At 41.6% G+C, this 27,901-nt stretch overlaps 2 protein-coding genes across 9 annotated transcripts; both read left to right on the top strand.

Moving 5' to 3' along the window:
- The first annotated feature begins 35 nt into the window (after positions 1-35).
- Positions 36-2,490, top strand: hs6st2 (heparan sulfate 6-O-sulfotransferase 2). Of its 2 annotated transcripts, none has more exons than XM_070913343.1 (2): positions 36-613; positions 1,285-2,490. In XM_070913343.1, the coding sequence occupies exons 1-2, from the start codon at positions 36-38 to the stop codon at positions 2,111-2,113; spliced, it is 1,407 nt and encodes a 468-aa protein (XP_070769444.1). In that variant the 3' UTR covers positions 2,114-2,490. The 2 variants fall into 2 exon arrangements, with proteins under 2 accessions (XP_070769444.1, XP_070769446.1); XM_070913345.1 differs by having other exon boundaries at positions 36-607.
- A 9,137-nt stretch (positions 2,491-11,627) lies between these two features.
- mbnl3 (muscleblind-like splicing regulator 3) lies at positions 11,628-27,684 on the top strand. 7 transcript variants are annotated; one of them, XM_070913542.1, is made up of 9 exons: positions 11,628-12,121; positions 18,299-18,463; positions 19,176-19,379; positions 19,473-19,712; positions 20,512-20,538; positions 20,834-20,987; positions 22,695-22,730; positions 25,839-25,933; positions 26,761-26,899. In XM_070913542.1, exons 1-9 carry the CDS (start codon positions 11,948-11,950, stop codon positions 26,761-26,763), a joined length of 1,098 nt encoding a protein of 365 aa, XP_070769643.1. In that variant the 5' UTR covers positions 11,628-11,947; the 3' UTR covers positions 26,764-26,899. The 7 variants fall into 7 exon arrangements, with proteins under 7 accessions (XP_070769643.1, XP_070769639.1, XP_070769637.1 ...); XM_070913538.1 differs by lacking the exon at positions 25,839-25,933 and having other exon boundaries at positions 26,764-27,684; XM_070913536.1 differs by lacking the exons at positions 20,512-20,538; positions 25,839-25,933 and having other exon boundaries at positions 26,761-27,684.
- Positions 27,685-27,901: the final 217 nt, after the last annotated feature.

The following is a 27,901-nucleotide window of genomic DNA, read 5'->3' on the forward strand; positions in this document are numbered from 1 at the left end:
TACCTGAGTGATGTTTTTCTGTCTGTCCCGGGAAAATGGATGAGAAATCCAGCAGCAGCAGCCACCACCGGCTCCTGATCGTTATGCTCATGGTGTTGCTCTTTGGCGTCATTATGATCCAGTATGTGTGCCCAAGCAAGTCTGAGTGCCAGATGCTACACCAGCTGGGGTCCTGGTTTAAGGACGGCAGTGCAACTGGTTCCCGGAGCAGTGGCAATGAAATCCAAGACGGGCTCCAAAAAGATCCCTACGTTGCAGAAGACGGTGCTCTGGTACGCTTTGTCCCTCGCTTCAACTTCACCAAAGCCGATTTGAATCGCGTTGTAGACTTCAACATCAAAGGAGATGATGTTATAGTATTTCTGCACATTCAAAAAACGGGTGGCACGACGTTTGGTCGACACCTGGTGCGGAATATTCAGCTGGAGAGGCCCTGCGAGTGTCACGCAGGTCAGAAGAAATGCACCTGTTACCGGCCAGGTAAAAAGGAAACTTGGCTCTTTTCCCGTTTCTCCACCGGCTGGAGCTGCGGGCTTCATGCGGACTGGACTGAGCTGACCAGCTGCGTCCCGTCACGCATGGACTCACGAGAGGTTCCCGAGAATCTGCCCAGGTAGGTGAAGGAGGATGCTTAGGATGGGAATCTTAGGGTTACTCTTTATACCATACACATATAGTTTAACCTGACCTGTTTGAAGCTGTTCTCGCTGTTTATTTGTTCTTTGGATGTAGCTATTCACCTTCATCTTGAGTGTGACTGTGACCCTTGCTTGCAGAAGTTTTAATACTGCAAGCAGGTGGTAAAATTAGATAAGATGTTCTTTATGTACTCAAAGATTCTGAATAAATCCTAATAGAAAGAGTGATTTAGTGGCTAAACATTTCTTAAACGTACTGCACAATCACGTCTAGTACACACAGACCAGATAACTGCAGTAGTCCTCAGTTTCTTTTTCTGATTTGGTCAAATTAGAACCAGTTCATTGTTACAACTGAATATAAATGACGGTTTCTTGTATTTAACACCATCTTCTTTGCCTAGCCTACCAAGAGCTTCTTGCCAAACTAATCCAACCAATCTATTCCCCAAGCTTTATGACGGGTGTTATGTAACTTTGTTAACCTTCAAGACAACAAACACTTATTCAAAGAATAAATAATCAACACATGAATTAATATAAAATAAAACATTAGTTGCAGCACAAATTCAAATTAATCACAGTAACATCTTGAGGCTATTTGAGTTGCCTTATTACAGACCTAATGTCCTCTTTTCTTCTCCAGTAGGAACTATTATTATATAACCATCTTAAGAGACCCAGTATCACGCTACCTGAGTGAGTGGCGTCACGTGCAACGTGGTGCTACATGGAAGGCATCCTTACACGTGTGCGATGGACGTTCACCAACGCTGTCTGAGCTGCCAAGCTGCTACTTGGGAGATGACTGGTCAGGTTGCTCCCTGCAGGAGTTCATGGACTGCCCCTTTAACCTGGCCAACAACCGGCAGACCCGTATGCTGGCTGATCTCAGCCTGGTAGGTTGCTACAACGTCTCCGCCATGAGTGAGGAGGAGCGCTGGGCAGTACTCCTAGAGAGCGCCAAACGCAACTTACTCGGCATGGCCTTCTTTGGGCTGACTGAGTACCAGCGTAAAACCCAGTATCTGTTTGAGCGTACCTTCAACTTGGAGTTCATTGCACCCTTCACACAGCTCAACGGCACACGTGCCTCCACTGTTGAAGTACCTCCTGAGACGCAACACAGAATCCTCCAGCTAAACCGATGGGACGTAGAGCTGTATGAGTATGCCCGTGACCTTTTCCTGCAGCGTTTCCAGGTGGCGAGGCAGCAGGAGCGCAGGCAGGCCAGGGAGAGGCGGCAGCAGGAGAGGAGGCGGCTCCGTGGAAGGCTTACAACAAAGCAAGGGAGGCAGCTGAAGCCCACAGAAACACCCCGTCAGCCTGACAGACACTCTGTAGTAACTGAGGAGCAGCAGAGGGGGAAGGCTGATGGAAACAGTGTGGAGTCAGAAGTGCTTCTCCCAGACTGGTGGGATCTGGATGAGAACGGCACTATGGAGGATTACGTGGACAATGTAGAACAGTGGTAGTGACGGAAACAAGCATTAGGGTGTCTTACTTCTAACTAAGTGTGCCAAGTTCTGCCTTGTCTGTTGTTAATGAATCCAAGTTAGTTTTAGTGTATGCCTTCCACTACAATGTATTTTTTTTCACCATGAACTGTGACAAAAATGACACACACCTATTTATTGATATTGATTGTATTTCTTTGCCATAACTGACATTCATAATGGATAGCTGGCCTGGGTACCTGCAACCCCGTACCTTTCAGTGATCACACAAGCCTTCTAGACTGTTCTCCTGGCTTTTAAACACATCTGAACTCTTGTGATGTAGCTTGGAATGAGGGGATGTTCATTTTTTCTTTGTTAAAAAGAACAATGTAATACTTGTTTCTATAAATAACATGCTACTGTTTGTGATTTACAATCTACATGTTGCCAAATTGTTGTCTTTTCTGAAATGCATACATTTTAATATGTACATGTGATTTTAAGTGTCTTTTAAGTAACAGAAAAGGAGAATGGAATTTTCATAGATACCTCAATGTGTAGCATTAACTGCTAATGTTGTAAATTTACTGAATGTGTCTGAAAGTCTCAATTTTGATATAAAATCATTTTACATTCACTGAACTATTGTTCTGCTTTTGCCTCAGTCTTTCTGTCTGATGTCCTTTTCTCTGATGATGAGCACTGAAGACTGCAAGAGATCGTGTTGAACTTGCAAACCTCTGGAACACCAGCAGGGAGTGCTGAAGTCATTTTAATGAAATTCAAACTTCTGAGGTGATAGTTGACATCACAGCTTATTCTTAAATTTGGTTGGATAGGAGTTTAACATTTTTCAGTGTGAGCCTCAGAGGATTTAATAGAGGGATCAGCTGTGACAGCTGCTCCTAAATTTTGAGGAATTATTCAGCAATACACTGAATGTGGAAATTCTCAAGACTTTATGGAGATTATAGGATTGCTGAAAGGAGGGATTACTTTTTTTATCAGTACAGCTGCATTTGCAGAAATGGTTGAGAGATGAAAACAGTATATGCTGTTAATTGTCTATATACCGAAATATATAAACTAAGTTTTAGTGTGTATTTAAATTTGGATTAGACAAGAAAAACCTGAATCATGTCTTTAATTTATGCCTAAAACTTTCAGTAAGTACAGTTTATTTATTGAGTACATTTAAACACAGCTTAAGCTGACCAAAGTGCTATACAGAAGGACATTATATACACACAAAGAGAAACATACCAACAATACAGTGATGTACAAAGTGCAGTACAAAAGGACAATAAATTATGCCCAAAAAGAAACATACCCACGGCAAGAATAAACAACAAAGGGCAAATACAGAACTGTAGAGAAGGCAACCAATTAAAAGGTAAATTTCATAAATAATGCCAAAAATCTGAAACCCTATGAAATTTAGCAGGCCTGTAGATGATGCCTGTTTTAACCTCACATTACAAGGTGATTTTAGGTAAAATATTAATCGCCTATATTATAAAAGATTGTCCATCCAAACAAATGTGAAGAAGTGTGATGGCTTATTCAATATCCGTCTCAAGTAGCTTTTATTGTGAAAAACCACAAGGCGACCGGAAAAGCTGATAGAAAAGCACCTTACTAACATCAGGTGGAGAGCGCTCCTCTAGTACCTAGTTATACGTTTTGGCTGTCACCTAAATGTAAGAAGTAAAACGAAGTAAAATACTGGTTTTATACATTTTGAACCGAAAAAGAGTGAGAGACATGAGTATATCACCGCCTTTGTTTTTAAGTGTTCAAATTGGGTTTTGGAATTTTCGTTTAACGTTAGGCTGACGTTACGTTTAAATTTTAACCGTTAATTAACGCTAGCTATTGCAGCTTTTAAATGGCTAGTTTAGCCTAACTGCTATCCTAATATTTCAATAGAGTTAAACAGAGTTAGCCTTTAAATTATATCCTTTAAATGATAGCACGCAATCTATCTATGAATTGATTTTTGGCTAACGTTGAGAGGGCGAAATATCTTCGTAACTAACAGCCTTCAGCTGCTCTGACCCTCAGTAATACTGAATTATTCGTAAACAGGGGAGTCTTTTATCCGCCTTGTATGTAGCTAATCTTATACACACATAGCTAGTTAGCGTATGTGCTATACCTACCCGCTATGTGTTTATAGCAGCATAACTTCATACCTGCTGTGCTTTAGTCGTGACTTTGATTCCCCCTAATGCTAATGATGTTATCTAATAAACGAAACCAAACACACACACTCCCTCCCAACTCCTCCCTCACCGTTTTGCCCTCCCTCTGATTTTTTTCAAATCTGTTATTCTCCTGTGTGTTCAGTCAGTGTTGCAGCCGAGCAAATTTAGTTGCAGCTAACACTTCAGCTGCCTGCCAAACCCCGCTTCTTTCTTTTCACACCGCGGCGGTAACACGTTTCTTTTACTTGCTGCGATATTATTTTTCCTAGTTAGCGATAACGCGCTTTTTTCCCTTATTCTTCTTTCTTATCCAGGCAATACTGACTGTATATCAGACCAAGAACGCGTCTTTGTCGGACAATAACCATCCAAATAAACATTTTAACCGACGTTAATTTAGGTGGAGACATTTGAGTCTGAATCCGATTGGACTATAAACAGGTAAGAGGCTGAGCACGTCTGGCGCAGTTGAGTTTGCAGCAATATTAATGCTACCGAGTTTTATATTTAATCCATATTGCGGTCATTTAAAATGCCTCTTCCACTCTGCCTGTTGCTGGAAGCACAAACCTGCATTTGATGTTGTCAAATACGGGCATTTTGCGGTGTTACACATTGGCACAACAGTAATAACATTTACATTTAACATGCTTTGGGCAGGTCTGCCGAGAGCTGCTTTGTATGGATACAAATAATGCTGTAAGACGTGGTCATATGTTAGCCTGGGATCTGCACACAAGGGTTTGGTTGAATGCAATATGCAGGATTATTATTGGATGTCTTTATCAGTGGTTCAAGTGCAAGTTGTTTTTTTGTTGTCATACCAGAGTGAAGAGCAAAAAAATAATCAATGTGAAATTACTTTCTGAGTCTCTGTAATATTGTGTGTAATTCCATTACAGCTGGTAGACGTGAGGAGCACCTGCAGGTTTCTTCCTGATTATCTGGCTGTATGTCTGCAGGGTTTTACAGCCTGCCTCCATGCATGCATGCAGTGCAGTCTTGCCCTTGTTTACCCTTAGGGGTCAGACACCCAAGCCACCATGGCAGACTGTGTTGTCACGAGTTACCAATATATATACTGCACGTACTTCCAGTGGATGTATTGCCACAATCTTGGTTCATTTAACAACACAGCCAGTCAAGACAAGTCCACGCTCCCTCTAGGCTGTGGACTCTGCACCAGTCTAGCTAGTTTTTCTTTACTTAATATAAACACTGATAAACTGACTAACACACATGGGCATACAGCCACATTTACCACATAACCTGTTTTCATTTCCCCTCTCACACAGACACACACATATTAACTGCTTGGGATGATCCATCTTTTATGGTGCAAATAAAACCATTCACCTACAATGCAGCAGCAATAACAAATAAAAAATGTTATGCTGACAATATGTTATTGGTTCAACTATAATTTCTGCAGTTTTTCCACACAGTTAACTTACATTATCTCACTACAGGGATGTGAAACTCCCAGCTCAAAACCAGCAATACGGCGAAGTAGAATCAAAGCAACAAGGGGCTACACAAAAGTAAAACTTTAAGTGCAGCAGGAGGCAAGCTAAACTGCACTGTGTTGTTCTGTATGATGGGATAGACGTGTTGTATGTTTGCTTGAATGGGAACTGTGGTGCTTTAATGAGCTGAAAGGATTACTGATACTTAACCTAATTACTTTGCTCCCTCCCTCCAGGCTGCTGGCTTTCACTCTCATTCTGATTTATGGATCTTCCACCTTGTGCTTTTTAATCAATCACCTGGTCATTGACATTATCCTGTTTTTGCACTTGACCCCGTCGCTGCTCTCAAAACAGTTGTCTGTTTACTGAACTGTAACAGATCATGTAGTTGGAGACCAGAGTTGTGTTTTCATAGCTACAGTATTTGTTACACAAATACCTGCGCCTCTAAAAAGGAATTCACAGAGCTTTTGGCATTGGGGAAACTCCAGATTAAAAAAGAAAAGAAAAACTCCCACAGGAAACTCTCAGATTCTTGTGTGAAACCAAACTGACACATGGACATGGGCCAAAGTGTTTTTTCCAATGTATAAATGCAAAAATTAGTCTTTCCCCAGTATGAACACTGAACTCCATAGTTGTATGATCTTTTTGTTCTGTCTGTCAACCTGCTGTATTAGACTAAAACACTTTATTTTCCCATCTTACATATTTACTCAATACCCAATTTCAAATGTTTCAATTGCACATTTTCAGCAGTGAGCACACTTGCATTTTCTTCACCTATAACAGTATATTTACCCAGTGCTCTTAATCTAGAACAATTCACACTGAATGTTCATGTCTTTTCAACACTTCAACTCCACTCAGCCTTTCAGTTTTAACTGCCACTCCACCTTCTTTCAGTAAATGTATTTAGACTGCCACTTCAACTTCTTCCAGTAAGTAAGTCCACCAATAGAGCAAGCTTAAATTTTCAACTCTTTTCAGTACTTTCACTTCAACTGCTATGCCAACCTCACTTGCTCACACTTAAATCAACACTTCAACTTCATTTAATGCTCAACCTTAATATGAACTTCTTTCAGCACTTCAGTTTTAACTGTCATTTCAACTGTCATTACAATACATTAATTGTATTTCAACACTTCAATTTCTTTCAGTAGTTCAAATTTAGCCTTTTCTAGTTTTATAATTATTTTGTTCTCTCTGTCAACCTGCTGTAGGCCTATGTGACTATAATACTTTACATTCCCATGTATTGCATTAAAAATCTCTTAATCTAGAGGAATAAAAAAAAGAACAGTAGAACAAGCTAAAAACCACCAAAATTACCATCAACCACTGGCAAGAAATTAAAGTGACAGACACTTAAAATATTCCCCTGCTTATACCATGATTGTGCAAAAGAAAAGAGCAAAGGGAATATAATATAATAAAATTATAAGAGGAGAAATTGGAGGAGTTTAGTTTTCTGAGGCGTTAAAGTGTCTCCCTGCCTTTCAGTGAATGCGTGCCTGACACTTCACAGTTTCAGCGGTATAAGGCTATCTATTAGTGTGAGCAGATAAGGTGCAGGGCAGTCTGTCGAGGTGGCACCCAGCCTACACACCAGCCATAATGCAGACGTCAGAGCTCCGGTGAAGGTTACACTGCCGGTAGCTCTTTGGTGCACTGTGTTTGATGAGGGACGCAGTGCGCCGGAGTCAACAGCAGCCACCCCCATCTGTCCTCCTTATACTTCCACCCCATCCTGTTCCACCTACACGTTGACCCCCACCTACTGACTGCTTGAGCCCCTCTTCTCACTGCAGACACCTGGAGGGCAGGCAGCAGCATAATGGCTGCTATAACTAGGGCACTCTATATTTATTCGCCGTGCCGCATCCCTGCAAATGACTGTTTATGCTGCATTGTAAAGGTCGGAGAAGTTCAGTAGGCCAAGATTATTTCTGCACAAAATGAACAGTGCAGAAACAAGCAATTTGAAGACATCACTGTGGGCTATGCAAAAATGTTCTGGTTATTTTTTCAAACAATTAATCAAGAAAATTAACTCCAGATTAATCAATAATGAAAACAATCATTAGTTGCATCCATACCATGTATATTAGAAGGTTAAATTATATATTTATTATAACAGCAGCATAGCTAAAGCTTATTTTCATGCTTTCTTATATATGTCTTGTTTTTACTTAAGAGCTTTAACCCATTCTTTAGTGTTGACACTGAGACACACTGAGATAGTTGAGATGTGTGGGTTACAACTGCACAATAATGCTGCCTCAAGCATGTAGCATCAAGCTCGTATCTCTTGAAAAGAGCTCTTGATCAATGTTTAGCTATAAGAGTACTTAAACTTCCTCTCTCTTTTTTTGTCACTCATATCTTTCTGCTTCATCTGCCTCTTAATTTTTTGCTCCATGGCTGTTTGTTATGCTTGTGTATCTTCTGCCGTCATCGTGTTTTATCTCTCTGTTGTGCAATATTGCAGCTTGGAAGTAGATGTTTTATTCCAAACTGAAGGATCTTTATTTCTAAAGAGTACTATCTCTTAAGAAAGACTGCTGATTAAGATGTAAAACATCAAATATATGCAAGTAGACATATTTGTCTTAATGCCGATGATTCATGTGACTGTTGTTTTTGTACATTCTTGGCTAAAAACGTGGCTATCTTTGTTGGGTTTGTGACATATTTGAAGACAGTTATATACGTGTTTTTATCCTGAACCCTGAAGTTCTACATTTTTATGAAGATGTACTGTTGGATTTACCCCAGTGGTTATATCTGGTCTGTTGCTGTGGGTAAATTATTCATTGAGTAATGTGCAGATTAGTCCCATGGCGTGCTTACACAGTGGAGTCAATCAGAACTCTGGGTGGGGTGACTGCTTTTTAGCTATGCTAGTGGTGTTGCTTTATGGATGGACCTGGTCTGTCAGTCCACTTTGCTCCAGACTGAAATAGCTCAACAATTATTGGATAGATTTCCATGAAATATTGTACAGACATTCATGTTCCCCAGAGGATGAATGCTACAGACCTTCATGGTGCCCTGACTTTTCAAAATTGTAATTTGTGCACTACTTTGCTTTATGACCAAATACCTGCAACAGAAATGACATTCCCATCAGCCTCAGCTGTGCCTTGTGTTTAGTGCTAATTAGCAGATGTTTGCAGCTAACACGCTAAACTAATATGGTGAACATGGTAACATACCAGCTAGTCATCAGCATGTTAGCATGGTGACATTCATATTTAGCCTAAAGCTAAATCTGCATAAATACAGCCTCACAGAGCTGCTAGCATGGCTGCAGACTGTTAGTTTGTATGGCGTTTGCATGTCACGTTACTGACTTACACATTGTGCCATGGTATCATTTCTCTATTTTTAACAGCCCCCATTGTCTTCCAGTATCCGTTAAGGCCCTGATAGAGGCCAAAGGCAAAGCTAACAAGGAAAGGCTTGGTTAAACAGTTTGTGAAATTTTCAGGAGTTTGAAGCTCCTGGAAAACAGAGTGACAGCAGTGTATATCAGTGAAAGGTCATTACTGTGTATATTCAAAGGTACAGGGTGCAGTATAAACTAGAATGGCTTTGGAGGAAAGCCAGTGTTGCTGCGTAGCTTTCCAAGAACCGTTGTAATGGCAACTGTGCGCCATTTGGTGTCTGGTGTGGCGAGAGCGAGGAGTGTTGCTGAGGAGCATTTTGATGATGCGGGTTGCATATTGCTGAGCTGCGTCGTCAGGGCGTGCGTAAGCAAGGGCGCTTGACACTGATGTGGACCTGAATGCAGGACAGGCAAAGCTGCAGGAGGAGTGCTTGTCTTGTACCCCCCTGAGAAAAGTTTCTATCGATCTGTAGGTAGGCTGGGAGGAGGAGGAGGCACAGACAAGCATAATGGTTAAGCAAGCAAAGCAATTGCTGTACCTGCTCATCTCTCATTCCTGCCTCTTTTTTTTTTTGGGCTGGGATGTGTCTTTGTTCTTGTGTTTGAAGGTGGGTGTATCAATTCAGTTCCCACCTCCCCCTTATCCCTCCTTCTCCCACTCCACTGCGGTGTTCTCCTTCTGGGCTGTCTATCTGCATGCTCCCATACACACACACACACACACACACACACACACACACACACGTTCCCTCACACTCTCCCCCCCGTCGGTTCCTCCGTCTGTGTCTGCCGCCATCAGACGCAGGGACTGATAATATCTGCTCCAACCCCCTCTCCTCCTCTTATTTTTTGTACTCCTCCTCCCCTGCATCTCGCCTATTGTTTATTCACTGTGTGCATTAATGCACTACTATGCTCTTCATGTTTTAAACAGCCTTCCTTTCTCTTCAATTTTTACCAAGTCCAAAATGCAGTTTGGACTTTGCAACTCCTGGGAAGCTAAATTATAGTTTCTCCTCTGTGTGTATCTTTATTGAGCCACCTCACTGATTGTTATCTGTATTCAGTTAGTGTCCGGACACGTCACTCTGCGTGTGAGCTGCACAGCACACTGCATGCATCCTCCTTGCATCACACTGCAGCATGATAAGTCTGCTGTTTGAATGAGACATAGCTTACTCCTCCACGTCTGTGAGAAGACACGGCTGTTTGGAGTCAGCTCAGAGTTGTTGTACAGTTTGAATATTAGCATGTGGCTCAGCCATGACTGTGCTGTACCAGTGAAAAAAACCCTGGGAGGAACAAGGACGGGCTCTGTGGAGGGAGGAGCTGCTGTGGAAACTGCCCTGTCATTGGTTGGTGATATGCTCTGCGTGCCTGCAAAAGTCTGTCTGATTGGCTGGAGCCTCGCATTGAGCACAGCAGCTGCAGTTGTGAAGAACTACCCCCCTCTTTTTTTTGCCCTGTCTCTCCTTTTCCTACTTCTTCCCTTCACATTAATAACTGTCTGGGAATCATCGGTGTCGACCACACGTGCCAGCCTGTGTGATTTCAAGGACAACGCTTTTCACAGTATATTGCAGCTTCATGTCAAGTTAGTCAATTACTTTCTGCTCCTTGGGGAGTTGAAGTGACGTCTCTGTCCTGCCTGCAATCTCCCTCCATCCCCTCTCTCCCTCTCTCTCTTTCTCTCGTATCACTTAATCAAGACATAGCTTGCCCTTTCCTGTTCATTGCTGCCTCCCTCCCTCCCGTATGCCCAGCTCCCCTATTTGTTTGTCCTCGCTTTATTCTCTTTGGCTTTTTTCCTGCTACCCTGCCGCCTCGTGGTCCTCATCGCCCTCCGTTTAAACAGGCTCTGCACAAGGTTGTGGCTTTAGATTTTTCTCTTCAACAGGCTGGCGTTTTGTTAATGCTTTGAATTAATGTTTGCCTTTCTGGGGTTTTTTTTCAGTCTGCAGCGAGACAACAAGCAAGGACATGCAGAGGAGAGGTCAGTGAGGAGGATGACAACAGAAGAATAGACAACGGCAAAGGAGGGATGAGAAAGAGACTGAAATAAGAGGAGGAAGTGGAACTCCAAAGTGCCTACTGCGAGGGGTCGTCTGCTGCTGTTTAGCTGCTGTCTGACTCTGCTGGATGAGAGCAGGACGTGTGTGTTTGGCCTCGAATGGAGGCTATATTTTATCCTGACAGCCACAGAGTCATCCATCCCACGTTGCTGAGCTGCAGTCCCCACGTACCCTGAGCTGAGCCGCCACCTCGTCTCATCAGTGCAAGGACACCATCCCTATAAGGTCCTCCTTTTTGTTGTTCTACTGAAACCAGGCTCTTCAAACATAGCTAGCACTACAGTGACTGCCCCAGCCTCGGCCATGTTGACGTGAATGTAACGGCGGGCGTCAGTTGATTCAGGTGAAGGCACAGACACTCTGTGACATATCCAAGCATGCCAGAGTGATGTCTACAGAGTAGTTTCTAGTTTTTTCTCTTTTTTTTTTTCTTCGAGACAGAGCTGGCCTCTGCTCACAGTCAGCCCCCTCTATCTCACCCCAGTGAAACTTCAGCTGCCACTTTTCCCAGGAAGAACTAATAAACAACCCCCTCAAAATACACCAACCAAAAGGACGCGCTGCCTCTTTTTCATTGAGGACAGACAGAAAATATTTTTGCTTCTGGTTCCTCTGTGTTTTGCTGGGGACTTTTTTTCCTTGCATCACTATTAGTCACCCTTACTCACATCAGACAGTTTTCCGTCCATCTGCCCCGCACCGCTGCTCAGTGCTCGTGAGCGACTCCAATGGCAGTCAGCATGTCCATGGGACGGGACACCAAATGGCTGACCCTGGAAGTGTGTCGTGAGTTTCAGAGAGGCACCTGCTCGCGGTCTGATGCCGAGTGCAAGTTTGCCCACCCCTCCCGGAGCTGCCATGTGGAGAATGGCCGAGTCATTGCCTGCTTTGACTCACTGAAGGTAACAATGCAACAGACATTACACACATCAATCCGTGCAATATTACATCTTGTTTGTTTAGACACATGCATTGTGATGTGTGTCAAGTTTGTTGATATCTTTCAGCTTTACATAGTATTGGACAAATAAGTTAAGATACACACAAACCAGGGTTTCCTGTTGTGTTTTATCGCAGAGGTGGTCTTTGGTTCAGCTGAGGTGGCCTGCCTTACGTGGCCCAACGCAAAAATGCCATATATTTAATGAGTTTAGGGTGTTGTCTACTAACTAAATTGTTCAAGAGAGGAGATGAATCATGATGAATTTCGTGGAAACCTTGCAAACTATGTCAGTCGGTCAGAGGATCCTCCCTTTTTACCCCTACTTAGATTTTTATATTTTAGATCTATATATCCTTGTTGTCTATATTAACAATTGAAAAAATCTGAGTTTTTAAAAGAATACCAGCTGTAAATAAAATTTTTGGCCTGTCATCATGGAGTCTAAAGCGATGGTTTTCAACTAGACTCGGGTGATCAAATGACAGAATAGGTAATTTTATTTTGTGATAGCGGTATATATCGTGATATAGTACATTCAAAACCTTAAGATGAAATATGGTGTGAATGACATGGTATTATTAGATAGTATATTGTTGAGAGACAGAAAGGAGAGAGGGAGGGGGGTGACATACAAAGGTCCCCGGACAGATTAGAGACTGTAACGTTGAGGTTACATGGTTTGTGTCCTATACCACTGGGCCACCATAATGCCCAATGAAGGAACTTGAAAAAATCCTGTAAATCCTATTTTGCCATGAAGCAGTCTTACTGTATAAATGGCCTTGAAAAGTCTCTGACAGTGGACAAATTTGGTCTCATGATATATGTAAGGGATAACACTCGACAAGCATTAATTTAGAGCTGACATCCGGTTATCATTTCTGGTCACTAAAAGTTAATCCATACCTTCCAGCCAATCAGGATTGATTTTCAGTGGCGTCATCAGATTGCTCGATCCTAATTTAAAGCAGACAAATTGACATATGATTCACAAAACACATGTAGATATCCATAACAATGTCAGACGAATGTCTTCAAGATATTTATTGTTTCCATGTCGTTGTGGCGTAACTTCTCGTAAAGCCACTTTGCTGGCAGTCTGTCTGTCCAGTGATGTGGGCTTGTCGGTCGTGCTACTTCAACATCACTGCAGCTGCTCTCCTGACTCTCCTCTTCCCTCCTCCACCATAGAACCACAACACTAGCTCCACTCATACACAGCGGAAAAACAAACAGCCTGAGAAGTGATGATGCTTTACTGTATTTTAAAAGAGCACAGACTTTTCAATGGCCAATTGCGCTAAAATTCGAGAATAGACTGTTGCTGTGTTTGTGAGAGGTTTTTGCCCGACCAGCTTTCATGTAGGGAAAAACTGAGACCCAGACAAGGGGCTTTCTGTCTGAGTGCAGCTGCTGTCTCCTCGTTTATTGAGTTAGAATTTATTATTCAGCCATTTTTCTGTGTTATGTCCTCCAGAGCAGGGAGGGAGATGGAGAGGGAGAGAGAGGGAGAGAAACAGAGAGGGGGGCCTAGCAACAGCACAGGAGTGCGTACCCATTGGATAGTTTGATCTTCCTGAGTGGCACGGCTGTTTTTAGCACAGAGCAACAGCCTGGCTCTGTACTGGTTGCATTGATGGGAGAAAGAGGCGAGCTGCTTTGTACCAAAGACAGTGAACAAGCATTAAAGGCCACTTTTGACTGTTTGAAGCCCCAGGGTCATGTTGGTTTGAGCTGAAGTTGGTGACAGTTGAAGGTCAAAGCGGTTTTCTTTATCGGGAGCTGCAGCAGGGCTTTAGTGCTTAAACAGTGTGTCAACAACCACCTCTATACAGCAGTGTTTCTATTCTCATTGTTGTCCAGGATTATACTCAGCTGACAGCCGTTGTTTTTTGGTCGACTAGAAAAAAACAAAGAAGCACCTCGTTCTGTCCCTAACAGAGCTGCTCTACAGCGTCACTCCTTCCTCTTGCTCTCCGCCCACCCCTCCCTTCTTTGTTAATTTTATGGATTTATCTGCTAATGGCCTCCCTCCTCATCGTCCCTCCCATATCTGGCATCTTCCAGCCCGGTCCGAGCCGGTCGCTGTCATTCCCTGTTGCTCCTCCATTAGCTTTGTCTGGTCAGTCTGAACCTGCAGCAGGAGAGGGAGGGGGGAGCTCACCGCCACTACCTTGTTAACTGGAGTGCTGCTGTCATCTCAGATGATTAGTGTGGACATCACATCTGCCCAGCGTACAGTAGATTCAACAGCAGTGTCACTTTTGGATGACATCATGGTAGAGCTGCAGCTAACAATCATTTACTACTTTGTCAATTAATCGATACGGTTTTGGTCTATAACACGACAAGAAATAGATAAAAATGCCCAACACAAGTTCTCAGAGCCAAAGACAACTTCTTCAAAATGCAGTTCTAAACCCAAAGATGCTCAGTTTACTAACATATAAGATGAGGAAAAACAGGAAATCTTCACATTTGAGAGGCTGGAACCAGCAATTTTCTTTGGCATTTTTCCATGTACATGACTAAGAGTCTACAGCCATGCTAGCAGCTCTGTGAGGCTGTATCTCGGTGCAGCGTTTGCTAATTAGCGATAAACACAAAGTACAGCTGAGGATGACGAAAATGTCATCAGATTTGCAGTCGTAAGTATTGAACAAATTAAAAATTTGACGTGGTGATGAAAGGTCAGGGGATCACCAAGGTGATTATGATTCATCATCTGAGCACCATGAATATCTCTACCAAATTTAATCTTAATCCATCCAATAGTTGTTGAGACAAAGTGTTGGACAGACCGACATCCATAGAGTCATGCTGCTCAAACAATGAATCAAATATCAAAATTGTTGTTTTCTGTTGATCTAATTGATTAATCCAGTAATTGTTTCAGCTCTACATCATTGTCACATATGAGGTGATGAAGATTCTCCTACATTGATATGAGATATAATAAGATGTGTGTAACAGCAGTGATCCTATTCATCGATGTCCCATCTCTCTCGTCTCTCAGAATGCATCAACAGCACACTACTGTACTAACAGGGACTTTCTCTGTGTTGCGTAGTGTGTTGCCATGGCTACCAAAAGGAGATTCCTGACCCAATACTCTCCTCAACACCACTTTTCATTGGCCTCCTTCTCTACACCCGATTTTATTGCTTTTCATAAAGGTTTTGTGTCTGTATCAATGTTCATGCTGCTGGAGCACAAAATTCAGACAGTAATTTGTATTTTTGGAGCACAAAATGCATGAAGTTCATCATTAGGCTCATTAATAGGTACTTTTCTTTTCCTCTGAGTCTGAGCAGGCTTGCTGGGCTCATGGGACTCACTCCTCATTACAGACTCATCCCTAAACACACAGCTCGCTGACGCAAAGCTTGCTCGCATCTCCAGTGTAGGCGAGGGTGTTTGTGTAAGCCTGTGTACCATCCTGACCATCTTTCAGGCTGCTACATGTCTGCTTGTAAGCTTTTTGTCTCCGGTTGTGTGAATCCCTCGTGGATGCTGGTATAGGAGACACTGCGGTTTCTTCCTCTCCTTAGTAGTCCTCCTGCTGTTAAACCCTTTTTTATGTGTCCTCATCTCAGCGTGACATCATCCATCAACGTCAGAGTCTCTGCACCATGACGTCAGTTTCGTCTTCACAGTTTTATGTTTTCTGTTGAGCTTGTTGTCGTTGCATTGCTCATGATCACCTCATGAGAGCTGGTTTGTGTGGGTGTGGTTTGATGACTGAGCATGTGGCTGACGTTAGCGGAGATAGTTTAGCGGGTTAACAGCTCATCTGCAGGGGCAGACAGCTGCTGTCGGCCCAGGGGTTTAATGGAGACTGCAGTTTTTCCTGAGTGTGTGTTGACCTGCAGTGTTCCTGCAGCACCATCTTCACCTTCCCCACAGACGCTGGCAGGGACGAAGGACACTGCTTTAATGACGTTCTGGGGCAAAATGAATTGCTTTTAGATAAATGGCTGAAAATCTGATTTAGGGTTTGTCAAGAAGCCAAAAATGACAAGTAAAAATGAGCATAAAGAATGACTCGAGATCAGAATAGTTTGTGGCAGAGGCTGCTAAATCAGGATGAGCCTCAGCTGACTAAAGCACAGAATTATAAATTAGTATTAGTTTATTGAAATGCTTGTTTTGGATCCATGGATGTAACATATTGCATTGATCACAAGATAAATGACTGATACTGAATTTTTTTGTGAAAGTCAGAGTTATAGGCTCGTCAGGGGAACTACTGCTACAGTTCTACATTGTTCAACTTCCATCTAATAATCAGTTTAATTTATAAACCAAAATATTGCTGAGCTGTGTGACCTCTGGCAATGTTTTATATAACCATTTCTTGCTGTTTCATTCATGTTTATTATAAAGCTTTGCTGAAATGCATGTCGACTTTGGTTATATGCAAACTGTCTGCCGTCATTGTTTAAGCCTGCATGTGCTGAATGAAGCTTTGCATACAGGACAAATAGAAATGCTTTGACTATGCACATAAGCCCAACGTCAGAACACCGGCTGCTCAGCCGACACGTCTCATGCTGCATTCGTCAATGAATACTCATGTGTGTTCATTAAACTAGCATGTTTAACAAAGTAATGTTAAAGCACGTAGTTTTAATAATGAATGATAATTAATAGTAAAACACTGTCAGCAAACACTAATTAGAGATTAATTCCCCAACTATACTTTATAAAACTGGTGTGCGTATATGTATTATAAATAAAGTCCAGTGGTGGAATGAAAATAAGTACATTTACTCAAATACTTTACTGAAGTACTGAAGTATACATTTTACTCCACTTCATTTGTTTGACATTTCTTTTTTTTAAAGATATTTTTGGGGAATTTCTTCTCCTTTTATTGGACAGCGTAGAGTGAAGAGACAGACAGGAAATGGGGGAGAAAGAGAGAGAGGGGAGCATGACATGCAATAAAGGTTGACGTTGTGGTTATGCGGCATCCGCTGTCACTCCTGTTTGACATTTCTAGCTATTAGTTAAGATTCTACATACAAATCATGATGAGCTTATAAAATAAGTTTCATTGTTATATATTTAATTACACAGCAGCATGTAAAATAGTTTTAATTAACTCCACATTGATTAGCTACAACAGTAAAATGCTGCCTACATCTACTTTAACAATATTATATATAATTGTGTAACACTCACAGGGACCACTTTTCTGCTTTTTTTCCCCTGTTGATACTTTTGAGTATATTTTGCTGATAATACTTACACATTTTGCTAAGAAATGTTTTCAATGCAGGACTTGTAATGGAGTATTCTTACATTGTGGTATTGCTACTTTTACTGAAGTAAAGGTACTGTGCATGTTTGTAAAGGTTTTAGTACAAATGCAGGTAAAAAAAACAAACAAGTTATTATAAAGTAAGCTTACTGGTCTCTATTCTCCATCTAATATCATTTTAGCTCTTCTCTCATGTGCTGCAGTCTGTCACACATACTTGTGTCTTATCTCTTTTTCTGGAAAGTAGTTTAGTTATTGGACTGATAACTAACGACCAGGTAGAGATACAGAACCCATCCGACAGGGCGGTGAGAGTCGAGCATGTGTTTTCACTCAGTTTTATCTCTCGTCAGTGACGTTTATTTGACTTCAACTGTGCTTCTGTGGATAAATCCAAAGTTGGCTCAAATACTCACAAAAATGACTCATTAACAGTATAAAATGAAAAGATGGCCAAATAATTTGCTTGTAGAAACAAGAAACAACTGTCTCAGATTGTTGTTGATTCCAGCGCTGCATACTTTTAATGATGAACACTTTTAGACAGTGGTTGCATATTTCTCATGCATTATCCAATACGCAGTCTTCTGGGACTTCATTAGTACTTTATTTCACCAGAATGTACCGCACATAGTTCTGCTCAGTGAACACGCTTGGTTCTTGATGTTTAGTTTAACAAATTGTACTTGATTACATGGATGAGTTAAACTAAACTCAGATCAGTTGAGCTTTTTATCTTTGGTGTGGGAGAGTTCGGTGGTCTCCCTGATCTCCCTGTATTGTGACTTCTTCTTCCTAAACTAAGAGTTATTTTAAAGTGTCAACCCGTCCCCCTGCTCTCATCTTTCCTCCCTCTTCTCTGCTCCTCAGGGGCGCTGCACACGTGAGAACTGTAAATACCTGCACCCACCGCCACACCTGAAAACCCAGCTGGAGATTAACGGGAGGAACAACCTGATCCAGCAGAAGGCCACGGCGGCCATGTTGGCTCAACAGATGCAGTTCATGCTGCCTGGAGCACAGTTGCAACCCATAGTGAGCAGCCCACACTTACTACCACTTTTCAATGAAGGCATTGTGTTTGAAGAAATGTAATTTGAAATACTAACGCTGCACTTTGTTTACTGTGATGGATGTAACAGGGTGGCAGTAATTCTTCAATAACAGAATAATATGTGACTCTCTGCTAGATGCTGCCGGTTATGCCTGTGGTTAAATTATTCCCAACTTCTGTCTTCCATTTAAGATAAAATAGGGAATAAAAAAATAACTTTGTCCTGTCTATTATTTATATAGAAAGTCACTTGCTTTGGCTTCATTTCCATTTACAGTGACAGTTAAATACAGAAATGTCTACCAAATATCACCCGTGTTTTTAAATGAATAAAAATATTCAACATTACTATTTAGATAAGATAGATCAGTTTTGATTTATTTTAGTTTTTGTTTTCTTTGGTTAAAACTCTTATTCACATAGAAATTACATACAGTAGATTGTGATGCCGAGCAGTTTTATTGAGCAACAGTGCAGCTTTGGAAGGCCCATCTATGTCTTATTCAACTTTTTAAAAGGAAATTCTCTTAATATCAAAATATATTATTATTATATTATTCATGCACACATTCTTTGCATTATTCCCATTGTTGTAAAAAACCCACAGTTCTGGTTATGTTACCACCAAATCCTCTCCTAAAGCCAGAGAAAGCCATAACTTGTTTTGTTTCTGCCGTTCTCTCTCTCCATCAGACAACATTCCCAGTGACGCCCTCCCTGGCAACGAGTCCCAGTATGGCGTTCAGTCCATATCTGAGCCACATGGGCCCAGGCATGGGCTTGATGCCTGAGCTTCTGCCCAGTACTCCCCTGCTGGTCCCTGGGAGTCCCACCAGCCTGGCAGCCATGGGCAACGGCACCTCCGCACAAAAACATGTGCGCACAGACAAGCTGGAGGTATGCGGCCTGCGTGCAGTTGCTGTGTTTCTATGTTTGGCCAAAGTATGATGAGAGGTAAATGCTGATCAGTGCTCCTGCTGGCCCCTCCAGGTTTGTCGAGAGTTCCAGCGCGGTAACTGCACGCGTGGTGAGAGCGACTGCCGCTACGCTCACCCCCTGGAGGCCGGCATGGTGGACTGCAGCGAGAACTCGGTCATTGTCTGCATGGACTACATTAAAGGCCGCTGCAGCAGAGACAAGTGCAAGTACTTCCATCCCCCGGCTCATCTGCAGGCCAGGATCAAGGCTGCACAGCACCAAGCCAGTCAAAACACAGCGTCCGCAGCCTTGGTGAGTCCTTCTCAACACTGGGACAGGGACAAATACTCAGAACTCTTTGTTCACGGGCCTAAACACTGGCCAAGGAGTTGAACATCAACTGCTTGCAGCATACCCGAGAATAGAACAACACAGGTGAAAGCCAATACTCACCTTCTTAAAAGTTACAAATCGACATTCACCATATCTGCTTAAAACAGCTGTGAAACAGTAGAAGATTTCCTTCTTCTCCAGTTGGATATCGTTTACTGATGCAATGAAGGATCAGGGTGTCACAGTACCCCTCGGCCAGCTTGAAATTTGATAATGTAGTTTGGGGATTATGTTTTTTCATGAATGTCTGCTACTGTGCATGTGTCTGAGCCTGTGCTCTCGGTGAAGCAAGCTACAGGGGCTAAAGTTAGCATTGTGAGCAGCTGTAACATAATCAGGTCAGTCTGCAGTGCTGGTGCAGAAAAACAAGGACGACAGTATCTGATACAAAGATACAAAATAGTAAATTGAAAGGGATGAGAAACATAATGTATTGAAGGTTTTACACTGTGGCATTCATTTAGTTTTTGTTGCTGCGGCTGCTAATGCTGTAGCGCTTTTGAATGACTGCATGGTTCCTGTTACTACTATTCTGTATTGCCACCAATGGTTCACACTTTCACTGATGTAATCTTAAATGATTCGGGATAATCAGGCAGGATAATTAAGAACAAATTAATTCTTGGCATCACGTCCTAAACTGTGATATATATATTAATGTTATACTTGTGTTTCCCTGTTATGGGTAAAAAGTTCTCTTGGTTATCTTCCACTGCAGTGTGATGCTTCAGCCCCGACCCCATTAGTGAATGAAATCATAGCAATCCCATTTTGCTCTTGGCCTGACCTCTGGGCTGTCCTACATCACTCCGGCTAATCTCACATACTGCAGTGTCCTCTTGTGGTGGTAAACAGAAACATCCACGTCAACTGGATGTCGAGTCTAAAGAGCAATTACAGAGACGACTATATACTTACACCGAGACAACTCCAGATGATGTCGTTTTTTTCTTTAAGAGAAAGTGTTGATACACGTTTTGTAGCCCGCAGTGTTGAAAGATAACTTCTCTTCTCCTTCCTGTGGGTTTCTTACCATCCAGGGTCTGCCTCCAGGTGCCATGCAGCCGCTACAGAAGAGGCAGATCTTAGAGAAGAGCAACGGAGCTGCTGCCACTGTCTTCAACCCCAGCATGTTCCACTACCAGCAAGCCCTGGCTAACATGCAGCTCCAGCAACCAGCCTTCGTCCCCACTGGTGAGCCTCTACACACATCAGCAGCACTGAAACATTCAGTGTTTATCTTACCACACACGCAGGAGGTAAACTGGAGTCATGAACTCTTGGTTCTTGATTCTGGGCTTTTTTTCTGTTAGACAACGAGGTAATATTATGGGATACAGGGAGTTTCAGGTGTAGTGGTAACAGTAAGCATGCTGTGGCTTCTCTACAGTGTCGCTGCTCACCTTTACCCCTTCCATCACTCCTCGCTTCTCTTCCTCTCTGGCTTGCATTTGCATCACTCTTGCTTGACGTGTGATGAGAGTTGTTGAAGCCATAAACAGTTAGAGAAGTTAGAGAACACATGTTATAGTAGTCAGTCCAAAGTAAACACAGACAGTAAACACTTTATGTGGGACTGCTGATGCATGGATTGGTGGTTGCATGCATGCGTTTCTTGGATCTTGGAAATCTTGGAAGTCCCTCTATTTAAAAAGCGAAGTTGTGTGTGTTTTGGCTGAAAGTAGCAGTAAGTAATTGAAAGCAGCAGCTAAACAAAGAAAGTGAGACAGAGAAGAGGAGAGCCAACACCAGTCCTACTACTCATCTAAACATATTTAAGGTCCCATGACATGATTTTAACTTTCTTCCATGGTTTTCATGTGTTTTGGCATTAAATTGGACGTCTGAGTGTTACTTAATATCAGGAGAGACTTGATTTGAAGGTCGGGTTGGCTGGAAATGTATAATCACATTTTATTGGATGAAATTGGTGCTGAAACAATTTGTCAAATGATTGATTAGTTGGCAGAGAATTAATTGCCAGCAATTTCTAAAATAGCTTAATTGTTTAACTAATTTATCAAGCAAAAGTGCCAAATATTTGCTGGCTCTGGCCTCTCAAACGTGAGGATTTGCTGCTTTTTCTCTGTTTTATATTATATGAAGTGTTGGTCAGAAATGACATGCAGCGTCCCCTTCAATTTTTTTTATATTTCATAGATTAGTTAATCTATGAATTTAAAAAAACTGTGAAAAGAATCATTAGTTGCAGCCTTAGATGAAACTTCACAGGGAAATAAAATAGTGTTTATAAAAATGCTTGAAAATGCTTTTTGTCAATATGTATTTGGCACAAATCATAAAAGGGATTCTAGCAGGTATCAATACTGAGACGACATGTTTCAAATCATGGTAACTGTAAAGAAACAGTGGTTAATGAAATGCTTGAAGTCTGTCAGACATAGATTATTGATAAACCACCTAAATTATACAATATCTGCAGCCAAAACACCCACATACTGTACCTGTTCCGTGCAGATGGGAGAGTGCACTGAATACTCACATACACATTTATTATACACAAGTTTCATCTTCATGTCTGGCTACTTGGATATATCACTTCTACACTATACTGACACTGATCAAAGCTTCAGTGTCTCGTCTGCTCATCAGCTGAAAGCAGTTTGCTCTTATCGCGCTCTTATCCCTCACTGATCAACAACTTGTTTTTGTGTCTTTGTGTGTTTGCACACATGTGCACTGACTGTGACAGCCTTGACGTCGCTTGCGTCACTAACTTGAACCTGTTGACTTGTCTCAACCTGTTGTTACCAATTACACCTTCGTCTTCATCACAACTCTTTGTCCTTTTTTTTCTTTTTGTCCTCCTCTTTTTGTCCTCCTCGTCTGCTCTCATCCATTTCTTGTTTTTCACACACATGTCTATAAACAACATGACAGGCACTGTTCTGTGCATGTTGCCCTCAGGAGCCGTTGGTAGGTCAGCTATATCTGATATATATGTGGCAGTGGACAGGAGCCTTAATTGAATGATTGATTTATTAATAGGAGGACAACATGACCGAACTGGTTTGCATGTTTTTGCCAATTAAGTACAAATCATGTATGTTTTACAGTAGTACCACCAACTTTCCAAAGCCACAGTATATTAGGATTATTTTTACTGCTATTTAGGCAGCCCTTTGTTTTATTCATACAGTATAATTAACTTTTATTTTCTAAAATTTGGTCTTTCCTGTGACAGGTACTGCATCACAGTGGATCCTTAGTTTCCCTATTTTGTCAAAGAACAGGCGGTGTTTAGTATTTTTTTGAAATTGTATTCTTTTGTTAGAGAGTAGACAGACAAGTTGGGGAAAGAGAGATGGGGAATGAAATAAAACAAATGTGCTTTGCTGAACTCAAACTGAGGATGTTGCAGTTACACTGGCAGTGCTTTAAACCCTCAGGCCACCAGGGCAAATAGATAATTTTTTGAAAACTCTCTCTTATGCATCCAAGGAAGCTCTGACATTCGAAATTTGAGTTTTGACTGCTGTAAAAAAAAATTTGAAGCTCAGAAAATGAAATCCAGATCACGGATGATATTAAAATGCAGATGTGGTAGTTTTTTTCCTTAGAAGAGGAGCTTTAAAAGCCGTCACAACTGTAATACATGACAATAATGTTACTGTGATGGAGAGTATAAGGTGACTAATCCATCACTGTGATGGATTACCTCTCTCTAACAAGCTCCAGGTTTCTGTAAGTTGATTTTTACACCATGTTGTACTGGAAAGAAGCCAGTAGTTGGTCAGCAGGAATGTAAAGTATATGACATTTGCAGGTAATGGGTTCTCAAGGTTGTCAACAAAGGTACATTCACGTCTTTGGGAGAACAAACCACAGATTATTTTGTTAGTGTCTTTTTCATTGCATTGTGTCCTATTTGTTTAACGAGTCACACTTTGTGGTAGCAAGTCATTAATTCATTTCAAACCTGTGCAAGCATGCCTGGTGGGTGAACATGTGTGCATGCATGTGCGTACCGTCTGTGTGCGAGCTCAGGTAGCTCAGGGAAGCAGGACGAGGGCCAGCAGTCGATGCTCTCGCTGTAAGCCTTCCTCTTGTCTTTTCTAGGGCTTATGAAAACCCCAGTGCCTGGACTCAGTGGTGAGGGGACTACTTATATATATATCCCTGCCCAGACCTCACCTGTTCCAGCCACCGTAAACCTCCCAGAAACTAAGCTAAGCAGGTCTTAATTGAGCATAGTGTATGTAAGTAAGTGTAGAGTTGTGTTTCCCAGTTTTTATTGTGGCTGTGTGATGAAAATATTCACAAAAGTGTTACTGAAAATATCAGAATAAATGTTAAATGTTTAAGAATAGAAAATGGGATGATGGCCAATGCAGCTACTTTTTGAACAATTTACTCTTTTTATTATTATTTAAGTCTATTCAATAGGTTTAGTACAGTATGTGTGAACCTAAACAAAATCCAGACCAGAGAGAATCTACCCCTACACACACACACAGACATAGAAAAGGAAGATACAGTGTCAGTTGTGACGATGCTGATCTTAATCGCAGTCACAAATCTTGTAGATGGTAAGCATAAAAGGTTTCCTGAAGACGTGTTGTCACGCGTGTGTGTGTGTGTGGCCACCTCTCTTTATGCATTTCCTGACATGTCTTTGTGTTCTCCATCCATGCCACATTCACCACTGCTGCAATGCTGATATTATGATAGTAATATACCACATTTGGATTCACTGTCAGTAAAAGGAGAAATTAAAGCGTAAAAAGAAACAACACATTGTGTGTCTGTTAAAAATCACAGTGAAATAGGTGTCCAGAATGTGTTTTGCTGCTGGAGGGAAAAGACAGTATTTTAACTGCTGTGATTGCAGTCCAACTTTTCAGGTTTTTGTTTCATGTGGTCCAGTCAGCACCATAATGTCGGGGGACTCAAGAGAGAGATTAAAATAAAAATGGTCAAAATCGAAGCAGCAAAGGTCGAAATATCCTCACTTTTAGTTCCTTGCTCCGAAAACATTAGATCCTAGATTTCCCATAATTTGAGCGGTTGCTTCGATCTCTCGTCAGGTGTAAGCTGCGCTGGGAGTAATGTGACATCACCAAACTATTTGTACCAGTAAGAAAGATAACAGTTTATGTTGTTCCGCCCCAACAGAGATGTCCATCAAACGTAGGTCTAATTAGGCAACACAAGTGAAAACACCTGTGTGGGTGGCCCCCGAGTGTACAGGGGCTTTAAAAATACAATAGTCTCTAAGCTGAGATAACCCCTGCTGACATCATCAAGGGTTATTTTCTCAGAAGACAAAAGACACACACAACTATTTACCGGTTTAGTAGTAAACTGAGTTTTCCTTTCATTTTGCCATTATTAGACATTATCTACCTGTTTTGGATCGTAATTAAAGATGCTGATAGAAAGCAGAGTGTAAAATTATACAAATGATTTTATATTGCAATTAATGCGCCAGTGCTGTCTTTGTCCTTCATCGCAGGACGTTTGTGAGTTGAATGCAAAGTGAAAGTGAGATGTTGAAATTTATCTTGCACAGCCAGTCAGTCGCTAAATCTGACACGATCACAAAATGATCAGATAAAATAAGTTTTATCTGCAGATTTCAGCTGATATTATGATTATTACAGGACTATTTCAAAAGAAGAGAGATAAACTACTGTCACATTATAGCTTTTTTTCCTCTTATGGATCATTTGCTCCCTCCATACACATGCCCTGTCATTTGAATACAATTATCAGATACTCCAGTCTGATTAGATTGTATGACTGTGTATTGCCTTGTTTGTTTAACTACCATTTGTTGGTGAACCGTGCTTTTTCTTTTCTTTTGTAACTGGTTGGCTAATTTAATATGTAATTTTCTTTATTTCTTATTTCGTTTGCATGTGTCTTGATACTTGTTCAAATTCATCCTGGCAATATCACTTGACTTGTGCCATGACTTTTGATCCTACACATTTTGCCATGGTAACCATATCATTCCTGTTCCCCCTCCTCCCCGCCCACATCCTCGTCCTCTGTCTTTCGTCTGACTCGCCTGAATAAAAGTTCCCATGATGCACGGTGCCGCCACCTCCACTGTTTCGTCGGCTTCGACCCCAGTCACCAATGTTCCTTTCGCTGAATCCGCCGCCTCGAATCAGGTTTGCTCTTTCATTTCAGTTCTCTTTTATTTTAGCTCTGGAGGTTCTGAGTCCTGTTCATAGTCTTCTTTCATCAGGTTAAAAGAAACACCTGCCTGTAGTGTCACATGTGTTATGTTCACATTTCATCTGTCTTCACTTTTCAGTCTGTTGTGATGTGAGCAAATGAACACCGAATTTATTCTGAGAGGAATCTCAAAATAGGTGACTGTCTTCATCTAAATGGTGTAGTTTGGTGTAGAACCACTGTCTGTCTCAGTCCTCTATGTAATCTATGGACAAACAGTATGTGGTCTGGCATCGGTAACAACCCTGCTATAATTTAAATGCTTTTCCTCTTCTTTTTAGTGAATTCCCCTTGCCATTGGGACATAATACATGGTATAATTCTCCAAATAACTAGGTGGTTTAGCAGTAGCTGGCTGATCAACATAGGACAAATATCTTACACCTATCGAGAGTTTTACTGTCCCATTATGGTCTGAATGGTTTTTTTGTACCTGAAATAAAGAATGAAATTTAGAAGGAAAATCTCAATCTAGTCATATTTGGAACAAACTTGGTAATATAATGGCTGATATAATGGCTGTTGGTAGCTTCAATACATGTTCTTGTTGCACCTCGACCACTTGCTGTGGTAATTATTTGAAAGACAAACATTGTCATGTTTTGGCTCGATTGTTAAGCTGTATTATTAAAACACTGGCTTTACATTATAAATGTTTGGACACTAACTGAATCGTACTGAATCCTCTACTGCAGGTTTGATCTTTGTGTCAGTGGGAATTCACTGCTCCTCCTCTCACCCCTCCCTTTCTCTCTTCCAGTAGACCCCTCGGAGCTTCTGACTCCCGATCCAGTGGAGCTCCAGTGCGTTCCCATGGAAACCCATTTCTGCCCCGTCCCCAAACTGCTGATGGCGGCTCCAATGGCGCTAAACTCAGTAAGCCTTTCCCGAAATCCCAGTTAAAGTCCCTGAAACCGGCGCACTACCAGGGCGGTCATCTTTTCTGAATGCAGCAAACATGTGCCTCACCTACAGTGCACACTGAATGAGTGGCAATGTGAAACTTATGATAAGATATTATGAAAGTAAGAAAGCTGCGGTGGTTTCACGCAATACAAGCCTGGACGTATTACTGTTGCTTTAAAGCAGCCATTCTGATGCATATTGACTTGATCAGGCTGAGCAATAGAGCTCCCTCGTTCTTACAGCCATACATGCCCACACCTTAAAAGTGCAGCAGACATGTGCGCGCACACACACACACACACACACACACACACAAACACACACACACACACACAAACACATTTAAGACTAAATGCCCTTTACGGGTTGGAGCCATCTCATGAGGCGACCCAACACATTTGACTATTCCAAAGTCAGAAACTCTGAAAAGCTAATTCTGGAAATTCAGACCATTCGAGCGGCAAACGGACCTGCCACTGGTCTAAAACCATGTTGTCACAATGAAAGAGTGTTTCATATCATGTCATGTTTACGTTTCAAAATGGCTACAAATGTGACATTTGCATTGTACCATGTGTACCATTCAGTTGTTCTCATGGTCTCATCTTTGCCTGATGAAACGTCGATGAGTTGTTGTTAATTTGTTTGTGCCTTTGATTTATCTGCTCAGCTGCAGAGGAGACTTCGTTTCCCAAAAAATAATTCAAAACACAATTAAAGCAATTAAAGGCAATATCCGTTGTTACAAACACTACTGTGTATTCGCCTATAGCTACTATTATAAGGAAATCTAGTAATTACAGTGATCACCTCTTTAAATTTATAGTTTCATAAATGTTAAGTATGATTTGAATCAGTCTTTGTCCCCCGGTTTCATAGTCAGTATCTGTTGCTGACTGGATAATTTTCATATAATGCCACAACCTTAAATAAAACTACAAATTGACTTGAGTGACATGAAATTAGGATACAATCACTTCTATACTAAAGAGAGA

The sequence above is a fragment of the Enoplosus armatus genome, chromosome 10, assembly GCF_043641665.1.
Source record: "Enoplosus armatus isolate fEnoArm2 chromosome 10, fEnoArm2.hap1, whole genome shotgun sequence".
NCBI lineage: Eukaryota > Metazoa > Chordata > Actinopteri > Centrarchiformes > Enoplosidae > Enoplosus > Enoplosus armatus.

Coding starts and splice junctions, on each gene's coding strand:
- hs6st2 (XM_070913343.1), top strand. CDS start 36: ATGGATGAGAAATCCAGCAGCAGCAGCCACCACCGGCTCCTGATCGTT. Junction 614..1,284: donor GTTCCCGAGAATCTGCCCAG/GTAGGTGAAGGA, acceptor TTTCTTCTCCAG/TAGGAACTATTATTATATAA.
- mbnl3 (XM_070913538.1), top strand. CDS start 11,948: ATGGCAGTCAGCATGTCCATGGGACGGGACACCAAATGGCTGACCCTG. Junction 19,713..20,511: donor ACACAGCGTCCGCAGCCTTG/GTGAGTCCTTCT, acceptor CTTCCACTGCAG/TGTGATGCTTCAGCCCCGAC. Junction 20,539..20,833: donor CTTCAGCCCCGACCCCATTA/GTGAATGAAATC, acceptor CTTACCATCCAG/GGTCTGCCTCCAGGTGCCAT.